This window comes from Balaenoptera ricei, chromosome 1, assembly GCF_028023285.1.
Source record: "Balaenoptera ricei isolate mBalRic1 chromosome 1, mBalRic1.hap2, whole genome shotgun sequence".
Classification (NCBI taxonomy): domain Eukaryota; kingdom Metazoa; phylum Chordata; class Mammalia; order Artiodactyla; family Balaenopteridae; genus Balaenoptera; species Balaenoptera ricei.
Window position 1 is genome coordinate 80,059,744 of NC_082639.1, and position 12,392 is coordinate 80,072,135.

The window sequence follows — 12,392 nt, forward strand, 5'->3', positions numbered from 1 at the left end:
GACATGAGGAAGAACAAAAAAGCTGGGTAAACAACAACTAGAAGAAAGCAGAAGGAAGTGATCTAAAAGAGCAAGAGAAATAAAAAGATTGGAAGGAGAATTTTAGGCAAAAGAATTTTATGTAGATCTATTTAGAAAAGAGAGAATATTTTAAGATGTGAAACATGGGATTTGCTAAAGCAGGGTAGCTTGAAAGGCTACAAATGAAAAGAGCAAGGCATTTTGTAGGGTTTAAGAAGCAGTATTACATATGAGTAAGCTAATAAAATTTTCACAAGCTAGCAGTATGAAGAGGTATCTGCAAGGTTGGGCTAACCAACCAAAAATAACACAGAAATGTGCATGTTAACATTTATGTGCACAGTTATATTTATTAATCCTAAATATAGTTTAGGGGCATTAAAAGAAAAATCTATTCAGTTGCCAACACGGGCCATTATTAAGGCCTGCCCCTTCAAAAAGTTGATCTATAGACTAATGAAGACTCATTAGTTTGCTTACTTTTCTAATTTAGTTACATATTTGAAATTTCACTGTAATTTATTTGCCTAACAAAGCATTTCCCTAAGCTAGAACTACAATCTTTTTTACCAAAGAGAGGTGCCTTACTAGAATCTACTAACAAAAATAAATTTAAAAATCAAAAATGGTATAATTTAAAAATCAGTAAGAATAATGTAGACTCAAAAGTTCCACACCTCTATTAGGTTACCTTTTTCCTCAAATCAAGCCATAAGAGCTAAATGAAAAAGAATAACTTGCTTAAAATTATATCCAACAGTTTACAAGTTGCTGAAATTTAATGTTTATTCAGACTCACTGCTGCTTACAAAAGAAAGCTATAAATATCATCTGAACTAGCACCAGTCTGGTGAGAAAAAAAAGTGTATTGTATCAAACAGACTTGCTGTGTTATCTGTTCAAACATACCTGTACCAGTCAAAAGTCCAGCACTCTTCTTTCGTGCATAAGCGCGTAAGTGGTTGGACAGGCTAACAGCACTTGTAAACGTCGTATTGCAATGCACACATGTTCTAAGCTTCACAGGCATACCTATCATTCAAAAGAAAACTATAATCCAGTTCTCACTTCAAAAAGTGAAATTTTCTTAGGTAAAAGCGTGAAAAAAAGTACCACAATAAAGATGGTTTTAAAAAACGTTCATTGAATTAGCTTAAGATAAGGAGGGGAAATTAAGTTACCTATTATTAGTTTGTAGTTAGTATTTAGAGCCAACCCATGCTCTTTGGAAAGGTAGAAGGAGGAGTGTCTTGAACCCCTGAGCTCCTCTGGATTTAATACCTATTATCACTTTCTTGCAGATTTCTGTGTTACGCAGATCATTTCCTAAACCTAAAATACAATTCTGTGATTTGAATAGCACAGTTCTGTTGAGAAGTTTCAAAGTTTACAACATTACCAATAAAAAAAAAAATTAAAAAGTCTAGTTGACAAAGTGGTAATTAAAGTGTTTTACCCACAAAACCTTAAAAGGCTCAATACTAAATTAGGCTTTCTGATGAAGGCTGGGAGAAAAGGTGGTAAAACACACCACTGAACAGCTGTTAGACACAACGTTTTATTCAGGGCATTTTATGTTCATCACTCTGAATGCACAATCAATAATGAAAGTTAATGATTTGAAGTATTTTGCTAAAATCTTTGTGCTAAATAAATGATCAACAAGCTAACATCTTAGTCATCACAGTAAACATGCTGAAACAATAAGAAACTCCTAACTTCTCAGACAACCCTCACGCCCCCAACATGTTTCAATTGGTTTCTTCAACATTATTGTGATAGCCACAAATATGCTTTCCCTCTCTGAAGTGTACTATATCTTGGCCAACATAGCTGACACATCTTCCTTACATTTTATCCCTCTGAAAAATGCTGAAAAGTTATCTTTGAAAGACTCTCTTTGTACAAAAGAAAGAGCCCTATTAACCAGAAGCCCATACAAGATAAATTGTTTTTCAGACCACTTAAAATACAAGGCAATCTTTCCTCAAATCAACACTGCATTACAAATATTTGGAATATCCCAGTGTCTTCCCAAAGTAAACAAACCAACATTACAGTAATCTTATTCATTATTACTCCATTGACCAGTTACTTTTACCTTAGATACATTCAACCCAGTGCTAAAATTATGAGATCATCTAAATTTATCTTCAACGTTCTTAACCTCCAAAAGAAACCTATACAGACACAACATTTCTCTAGTCTAAAAGTATAAACCAGACTTAGCAATACCAAATAAAGTATGGCAACTTTTTATCTGCCACATCATTTGCCAATACATACAAAATACTCCTTTGAAAAGGAAAAACTATGGGTGCATAACCACTAAGCTAAACCATCTGTTTTGTTCTATTAGAACACTATAGTAAAATCTAAAACCCCAAACAAATGTTTTATCCTCACAACAGTCCTCCAAAACCAAACTATCCCACAATACAATGAGGAATTGGAGAGGGAGAAACTTCTTTGGGTTAATCACAACACACAACAGACACCAATCCATTCAGTTTAAAGAGTCTGTTTTGTTTTACCCAAGCAGTAGGAAAACCGACAACTAAAATCTTGAAAATAGTATCACTTTGGAGCACTGGCAAAAATATGACGGCCTTTTTAGTAACACTATGCTTCTAAACAACATCAACCTCCCATCCAAAGAACCATCCCCCGTCCGTGACAAATTTTATTTTTACAGATCAGCTTTTTGTTTTTGCTTTTGTTCTCACCTTGCATTGTGACCAAGAGATGAGGCACAGAGAATTCAGTGCCGATGAACATCAACTGATGATTTATATAGAAATAACACTATAACCAATCTCTGCTCTGCAAAAAAGCAGCTTAAATAAAAGGATTCTGAAAAAGTATTTTTGACACATATTCCACTAAGGTAAACATTAACTGTGTTTAAATTATGTAAGATAGTCATAAATGTTCTCTTACCTGAGTGCATAGTGAAGTCCATTTTTTGTGGTTGATACATCAATGGACTATCTTCATTTAGTGGAAGAACACATTTCTGAACAAATCTCTTTCTTGCAGTTTGATTATGGATCTTTTGAGGAGAAATAGAAGAATTCTTTTCTTCTCCCATCCTTTTATTTTTAAGCAGTTCTATCAGTGTAAGAGACTGATTCTTTTTTCCACTAGGCAGTTCTGGCTTTGTTTCATCATATTCATTTAAGAAACTCAGCCCTTCTTCCTCTGATGCAGACACTGATAAAGCTTCAGTCTTTAGGCCATTATGGTATGCTTCAAGAGGTATAACATTTTGAGATAGAAAGTCATCACTTGATGCAAGTTTTTGAGCTACAAATGGTCTAGGAATAATACGACGACTGTTCAATGCCTTTAAGATTTTTTCATATTTTTCTTCATTTTGCATCATCTCATTCAGAACACAGATTGGAGATTTGTGAGCATCCCACTTGGTCTTTCCAAGTCTTTTCAGGTGGCCTCTAACATGATTTGATAATCCAATTTTAGTATCAAACCAACCACCACAGAGCTGACAAGTGTGTTCAGAAGTGGTTTCAGACTTCTCTATAGCTAAAAAAATAAATTTTTTAAGAGTAACATCAGAATTTTTCATAAATTGACCACCTTAAAACAAATTAACTCTGAAATATGAAATTATGTGATTCTAATAAAGGCCAAATTTGAGCAAAACCTTCAAATCCTTTGAATTCGAATATGGACATATTAGCCCAAATTATCTGCATGAAAACTTACCTTTTCTAACTCGCTTAACAGGTGTTCCTGTGCCAGTTCTTTTGAAATGTTGCATTTTGTCACTTGTGGCTATTTGTTCTGGTGATACAACATGACGGGCTTCATAGCTTAATCCTGCTCTGTGAAGATGTCCCCGGACATGATTTGACAACCCAACGCCTGTTTCAAATGTTGCTGGGCAGTAAGGACACGATTTCTTCTCAAGAGACAAATCAGTCCAGTGAAAAACAGAACTATGCTTTGACAATGAAGTTTCTGCATTTTCTAAATGCTGAGGATCATGAATCTCATGCAAAAAGTTATTAGTTCCAGCATCTTCATAATATTCAAAATAAAAGCCATCGTTTTGATCATAACTAAGTGTAGCATTTTCTCCAGGCTCTTGACCTTCCACCTTGCTTTTAAATAGAGGGAATAGGTTTACATGTTCTTGATTAATATCATTATAGGTTTCATCTTCTATAGTTTGTGTAGTGTAGTCACCTAGCTCAACATTGTCCCAGGAACTTTCATCTTCTGTTTCATAGCTATCTTTCTTTTCGGCAGAATTAAGTTTTTGCAGAACAACAACGGTCATTTTATGCAAGAAATCTGGATAGCTATCCAAGTCTTCTCCTCCAACAGAACTTTGTTTCTTAGATTCCTTACCTACTCTCTTTACAGCTACACGCCTGTGGTCTCTGAAGCTTTCTGGCCTTTTGGTATCAGAGTTATGAGGGTCTGAAATAAAACTATTGTTGTGAGAATTACTTGATGATGAAAACAGATGTAAAGAATTCAACGAACTAGCTTCCTCTTTTTTGAAATGCAGAGGATATGATTCACCTGATTTTTTGATCATCCTGTAGTTTTCATATTTATGTCTATATAAATAGTTGCTATTTGCCTTGGCATTAGATTTTTCTTTTGCTGCCTGATGGAAATACTTAGGTTTTTGGTCAATGCTGCTTTTAATCGTAACAGTCTTGTGAGGAGAATTGTTTTGATTGCACACATTTACACCTGACTGGGCAATGCTTTTCCGAGCTTTTTGTATTCTGTGTGGCCGCTTATGGAATTTTGAAAAATTACTTGATTGTGAGGATGATCCAAATGTTCGCTTTACATCTTGTTTTAAAGCAGAGTTCTTTGGAAATGTTGTTGACTGTTGTTTAGTTAATGGTTTAGGACTATCAGTATCTATAGGTTCTTCGATTATGTCGCTTTTTCTTTTATCAAGTCCAAGAGGACTGCCAAATGAATCAATGCATGATGATGAATGCAAGTACTCCATGTGTTTTTTTAAAATACTCCTGGCTGAAGTAGTAAAAGGACACATCTTACATATATAGGTAGCTGATTTTTTGGATGATCCTATAATGGGGTCCTTCATGAAAGTCTTTTTTTGCGTTTTTCTCTGGGCTACATCAGAACTGACAATAGGGCATTTTACCACTGCTCCATGGGCAATTCCTCGATGGCATTCCAATTCATTTTCTGTCACTGCCATAAAGTTACACTCTTCACAGCAGTAGTACCTTTTATCTTTTTCATGGGTTTTAGCATGTTGCACAAATGTTTTAGGGCAATTGGTACCAAACACACACTGAGGGCATTGTAATCGTGCACTTCTTCCTTCATCCTGAAGTTCTTTCAATTCACGAATTTCCTCCATCAATTTCTGTCTTCTTTCTTGGTGAATAATCATATGCTTTAGTAGCGAGTTCCGATCTCGAAATGTCCGTCCACATTCTCTACAAGCATATGGCCTTGGGACGTTGAGATGTCGAAAGTGACTATTCCCATCTAAATGATACATCATATGCCTGTGGAGATGCTTTTTCTCCCTAAAATTCACATTGCACTTTGTACAGGGGTAGAATGATGGCTCTTCGGTGCTGAAAGTAGCAGGTGACTCGGAATCACTTTCTTCACATTTCTTTTTTAAGGTATTTGAAAGAAAAGTGCCAGTATGAACAGGTGAACTGTCTTCTCTGCACTTATCTGGGTTATAAATTAGATGTTGGAAAGTATCCACAGATTCCAAGTCTTCATCGGTTGATTCAGGTTTCACTTTTGATAATGCATATTTCTGTGAGTCTATTGCTTGCAGTTCTTCATTCTGTTCCATAAAGTCTACTTCTAGCATTTTTGATTTATTGGGTACACAGTTAGAATCATTAAAGCAATCCTCAGTATAACGAGTTATCTTGCTTACATCCATTTTTCGCTTTCTCTTTTTTTCTAGACCTACTTTTGAGTGAACTGGAGCTTTATCCACTGTGTCTTCATTCGTCATAAGAAACTGAATGAACTCTTTTTGGGGATCCCAGTTTGTATCATTTTCTGACCTAAATTCATCTGTACCTGAGGAAATTCCTGTTAATGTACTGACACAATCATCTTTTACCAATAAATCTTCACTATCCTCACCCACCTCTACTTGATTTATTAAAGTGCTATCTGACTTTATACTACTCCCTACTGAATTCTGAATGTCACAACCAATTGAAGCAGAGGTAGGTAGTTTTTTAATGGAATGGGTTGGATTCTTAGCATGTGCTACATCTGATAACAAAAATAAAACTTGGTGTTGACTTGCTTTCTGTGGTGTAGAGAGCTGAAGATCAGCTGCCACCTTCAAAGTTGAACAAGATTCTGTCGTTGGCTGATCCACAGGCTGTCCAGTGGTTAATGAAACACTGCCTTTATTCATATTGGAAGTCTTAGTTAAGGAGGAGTGTGAAACTGGTCCATTAACAGCAGCTCCTTTAGGCAAGATAAAGTTTTCACTAGAAACAGTAGGAGCACCAGCATGTATAAATAGAGTAGACTGGCCTCCACTTAAGGCGTTTTCAGATTTGTCCTTTGACAGTTCTTCAGGCAGAGTGAATGTATTGTTTTTCTGAAATGATGTTTGACAATCTTTTGGTTTATGAACTCCACTCTCTTTGTCTGAGATAAAACTGTCGTCATCTAGGAGTTCTTCTTTAGCACCAGTAATATCGGTGTTTATCTTCAAGTCATCCATATTGTTGGCAAGCCCATTTAACACATTTAGTCTAGAAAATGGAAAAAAGAATTTAGATTTGCATGAAAGAAAGAATATTATTAGAATGTATGGCGAGTTAAAAGTACACATTTTTAGTAGCTTAATTCTACTTTTTATACTAAGATCCCAATAATTTTTTTAAGGATGAAGAAACACTTTAAAAAACTGGAAGATTTTTAAAGGGTTGCAGAGGTTAATTCTTCCTTTGTGCTAGGCAACAACCCAAAACTGCGTATATACAAAATGTAGGGCAAAGTAACATAAACACACACAGACATACACAATATAAATGAATATGCTACAGACTGAAAAAACTCTAAAATCTCATATGCAGATTGCTAATAAAAAGAAAATTATCTCACTTAAGTAGATTTATTAGGGGACACTCTACACTGGAGAATAATGTAAATTGTTGAATACTGCAGAAAAGTAAGTTTTGTCACTTAAAAGTCCATTCCCAGAGGAAGGTAACAAAATACCAGTCAGTAAAGAAGCTTACTTGAATGTACAATGTGCTATCAACATCAATGGCTAATGTATGAAACAGTATTTTTTATTTAAAATAAGACTGCTTTGCTCTCAGTGTTTCACATTCTCCTCAAATTCAACTAATTAAAAAAATGTTTTATTCACTGGGTTTCATTCATTGCTTATATAAAGTATCCTTCATTCTAAATTAGTAAAGTTAAAATTAATGAAGTTCCATGTTTCTTTAAACTTTCATAACCTGGATCCCCAAATTCTAGGCATTCCCTACAGGCAGTTATCCTATTTATGATCTGACAGTCTATTGCAATAACCTAAAAATTTTTACTCTACTCTGAAACATCATAAATATATGTTAAGTTTTTAGTTTATTTCATATAAAATGTGGACAATGTTTTTCTAGGCATTTTTGATAATATATTTAATTGTTATGAGAAGACAGCAGGATATTTTAAAAGGAAAGGAGACTTCTGAAAGTTTGGAAGACATACATACCATGGCTATAATTATTGCCCCTACTATGAAGAGTTTCCTTGTACCCTGTTCTTATTTTGCTCTTAGGAATGGCCACATTATACAGGAGTTGCCTATCTTCTTGGAAGAATGTAAGCTCTTTGAGGGCAGGGATAGTGACCTAGTCACCTTCATACTTCTAGAACCTAACAGGATGCTTGGCATAAGTGCTCAGGCAATATTTGTTGAAATAAAGGACTAATGTGGTGAATGAATAAAAACACAACTGCAAAATCAAAACAAAAATTCCTAAAGTATAAGAAGAAAAACAGTTTTCTTCCTATGAAATTCGGATATCTCATTCAAATAATGCAAATTCCATCATGGTTCTGATTTCTTAACTCAGCAGTTTTAGCAACGCCTTCAAAATATCCAATAATCCTCAAGTGTGATTTAAAGAACCCGCTATTTGGCAACCCCATGTATTTAATTATTCGAAGTACTGACATAAAATTCCATATTTCTTTTCCTTTCATACATAGTATCAAGTACAGTTTATTCATTCTCCAAATGTTTACTGAGCCCTTTCTATGTGCCAGGCACTGCTCTAGTAGCAGGGAATCAGTAGGGAACATGACAAACATCGTTCCTGCTCTCAGATAAAGAATAAAGTCTTCCATTTTTCTTTTACAGTATTTTAAATTTGTATAACAAGTAATATCATTTTAGAACAGCAGGAATTTATAATTGTTATTTAGAAATTAAAACATTTGCAATAAAGTTCATTATTTCTAATATCTTTTATGGTACCAAGTACATAATTTGTAAAACATTAAATCCAGTTAAAGAATAAAAGAATTGCTTCTAATTATTTTCTTCTTTTTTCACAACTTAGAGCAGCACTTATAATATGATCTTATTCTTTCCACAAGATGTGTTCCTTAATACAACAAATATTACAAGTAAATATTATAAATATCCTTCTTTGGCATTATTATTTATGCCAACAATTATTTTTCTGCCTGTCATAGGTCTTAGAATTCTGTTTTGAGATTGGCAAATTTCCACAGAAATAAAAATAGACTTCAAATAACATCATATTCAATGATATCACTCCAAAATGGTGCTAATGCAGCACCCAGCAGGAGTCTCTACATCACATACAGAGAAGTTAAAAATGGGCAGCACATAAACATGTGTTAGGAAGGAGTGTGCAAACGCCAATGAAAAGAAAAGTAAACCTTGATGCTATACTATTACCCGTTCCTGACATTTCTTATTAAATTAGGTAGAAAAAGTAAAATGCCCAAATAGGAACAACCTCATAAATCAGAAATGGATGACAGATTTTTTTTTAAAAACTAGCCTGAAAACATTTACTTTCTTTTCCTACTTATTATATTCACAGAGGTAGACAAATATATGCTCAATCTGAAAGCCTATATTAGCTTTTCTCAACAGGAAGCAACGTTGCTAACGAAGTGGTAAATTCAGTGTTAATGAGTGGCTTCACTGTTACCACCTCAGAGGTAAAACCTTCCATGTTCCATGTTCCACCCATCTGTTCTGGTGTTAGAGGTTCAGAGATGGAACAGACGCTTCCCATTTAAAGCAACTTCATTGGTACCCCCTGAACAGCAGGGTGACAAACTATGAGAATATCATGTCAGCTTGGAGATTGCATCCTCATTACCAGAATGGCTTTATAAGAGCCTTCCATAAGTTCAAAGTTTGAAGATATCAAAGGGTTTTGCTCAAAAACATAGAAAGAATAACAGATTTTTAAATATACAAAGCACATGTAGTAAAAAGAAAAACAGAAGATCAAATTAAATATTGTGAAAATATAAAATGAGGTCTTTAACAGTCAAAGTTTTCCTTTACATCTACATAGTGAAATACACCTTACTTGCCTCCAAATTGACTATCTCTGCTCAAAAATAGAGGAGTTATTCTTTTTCAGAAAAATTTTTTCTTATTAGCACATTAATATTAAAAATATACTGCATCAGTTTAAAAATATGCTACAAGAAATTGAATCAGTAAGCTAGTATTTTAGCAACAATAAAAAATTCTCCTGGCTTAATTTTCAGAATATATTTCTATAAATGAAAATGTTCAAGATACATTTTTTCTTAACAGTATCCAAGACTCAGAGCTATTGCATTGAGATACAATATAGAACAATGGATCATCAAAATGTGTTGCACTGACCCAGAATTTTGACATCAAAAATTATTTCCCTACATTCAGGATGCTTATGGAGTATCCAGGCAAGAAAGCATTTGACCTATAAGCTAATTTCACACTGTCTCAAATAGTTTTTTCAACCACCTTTACATAGTTAAATATATATAACAGAGTCATAAATACTAGGTTATGTTAATATAACAAAGGAAGGGGCATATTTGAAGGTAGGCATTATTCATTAAGTTTAAAAAGGAGAAACTAATGAATTAAAATAAACAAATTAATGTTATATTGTTTGGCCTCTCTAAATTTCAATGAAATTGCTGTATCAATCAGGATCTTTTTATTAAATGTTTAGATACTATCACTGTGTCCTCCTCCATGTAATCACATAACCACAATTTTTCTTTTAACTGAATTTTAAAATGTTCTTTAAAAAAATTCACATACTTCATAAAAAGCTGCAAATGGAATTTAAATCTACATAAAACATATTTCAGGTCCTGGAAAATCATAATGAGTTCTACAGCTATAACTGCCTGTAGTTATATACTGTGAGCATTAAAAAAAAGTACAAAGGTCAGATCTGTCTTCAAGATGACAGATCATCACTTATATGCCTCAAGCTAGACTTATTGTCTCAGAAATCTCAAACATCAGTATTTTTGCAAACTATCAGCACTTGCTATAACACCCTCACCACACTACATCTTGAGGTTACTACAGAAGAAATGAGGTGATAATTGCATATTAACATAATTATTCTGTAATCCCTGTGAGCAAGCTTCCTAGGTCACTCAGTAATTCAGATTAGATACAACCTTCCTGTCACCAAATCTATGCTGTCCACTTCCTGTTCATGAATAATTCTTTTCTGATAGAAAATTAGCTTAATTTCATTCTTTTATGTACATTATTAATTGTATTTATTGCAAGTAGGTTAATATTTTGTGGGTACTTATTACATAATGCCAACCTCTGTCATGTAGTATAATTTCACAAAAAATATAGTACAATTTGCCCTCACTCTACATTAGTTCATTAATAACTATATTGCATAGCTATAAATAAATTATAATGTTGCCCACTAGCTGAGATACAGTTAGGATCTGTCAGATTTTCACAAACCCCATGTTCATTTAAATTATCCTTGAAAACACATGACAACTTCAGTTAGTCATATTTTGAGATTGGGTCAAGAAGAGAAAACCATTCACAACTGTCATTCTAATTGCAAAAAAAATCTTAATTATCTGAAATATTACATCTAAAATTACTTCAGTATTTAAGCATATATATACTATACACAATGTACAAATATATATACCTGTCTCACCTAGCATACAATGCAAGTGAAGACAGAGTATACCATATATAACGATACCATCCAGGTAGTATCCTAAGCTGTATGTCACATTGACAGGAAACTCTAAAAAAATACTGAACATTCGTAAGGGTACCCAGCATATAACATGAAGAATGAAGAGAAAACCTGGCAAGTTTAATCCAACAATTAGCCAATGCAATTAACAATTTTTAAATGTTTGAAGGTTTGGCATACAGAAGAAAAAACATATAATCAATATGTCTGAATCATAAAGATGTGGATTTTATCTCAAGATTAAGAAAAACTAGAAACAGGAACCATTCAGCATTTCAATGGGTTGTCTTACACAAGAGTGAACTGAATGGCTCAGCAGGTTGGACTATTTGTCAGAACACTGTAGAAGGAAATACAGCACTGGAGATTGGATAAGATGATTTGTAAGGTCCTTTCTCATATGTACTAGGTATGTTTAATGTTTGGTTATTACACTATTAACATTATTTGAAATAATGAGCTAAAAACAGAAGTTAAATTTATACTACTGAACTTTAAAAATATTCTCTAAATTCAAAATTACCTGAAATAATCCTTTAGTTGTAATATTTGATAAGCTGATTCTTGAACAATGAAATATGGCACTAAATGACTAACACACTGAGGTCACAGAGCTATATGCATCTCGAAAACTCTATGTACAGAGGTTTTTTCTATTGGCAACACCAAAAATAAAAAATATCGGGAACATAATGTTTTCTTGCCAGCAGCATGTAGCACTGCCATGACAAACTAATGATCTAATTGTACCACCTACCACCAAATTACATTGAACTTGTTTAATAGTTTTGTTCCTGATGCCATGTATTATCCTCATTATTTAATAGAAAGATGTTACAAACAGTAAGGTACTAGCTCATAAATAACGTAATAACACAAAGTGATTCTTGTTGAAAAATACACTAAATACTACACATAGTTTGACGCATCTCAAGAAGCTGCTATATGGTAAACTGAAGCAGGTAATGCAAGGAGGATAAAAGAAGGGGCCCACAAAGGCATAACTTTAACAACCTGGCAAAATCATGTAATAATGAGAAGCAACAGTAGTAGAAAAACAAATGGACATTTATTAATAAAAGGTTAATTTCCTAATGAAGA

The 12,392-nt window shown here is 33.7% G+C and overlaps 1 protein-coding gene across 15 annotated transcripts in view; it reads right to left on the minus strand.

Annotated features, from left to right (window-relative positions):
- Window positions 1-12,392, minus strand: part of ZNF644 (zinc finger protein 644) — a 124,990-nt gene that overhangs the window by 16,022 nt on the left and 96,576 nt on the right. For 8 of the 15 annotated variants that reach the window (XM_059926114.1, XM_059926131.1, XM_059926160.1 and 5 more), the window contains 3 exons: window positions 3,751-6,791; window positions 2,962-3,567; window positions 931-1,053 (listed from right to left, as the gene is read on the minus strand). In XM_059926114.1, the coding sequence (XP_059782097.1) occupies window positions 931-1,053; window positions 2,962-3,567; window positions 3,751-6,791 (3,770 nt within the window). The remainder of the gene's footprint in view (window positions 1-930; window positions 1,054-2,961; window positions 3,568-3,750; window positions 6,792-12,392) is intronic. The other 7 variants (XM_059926175.1, XM_059926187.1, XM_059926196.1 and 4 more) reach the window with 1 other exon arrangement.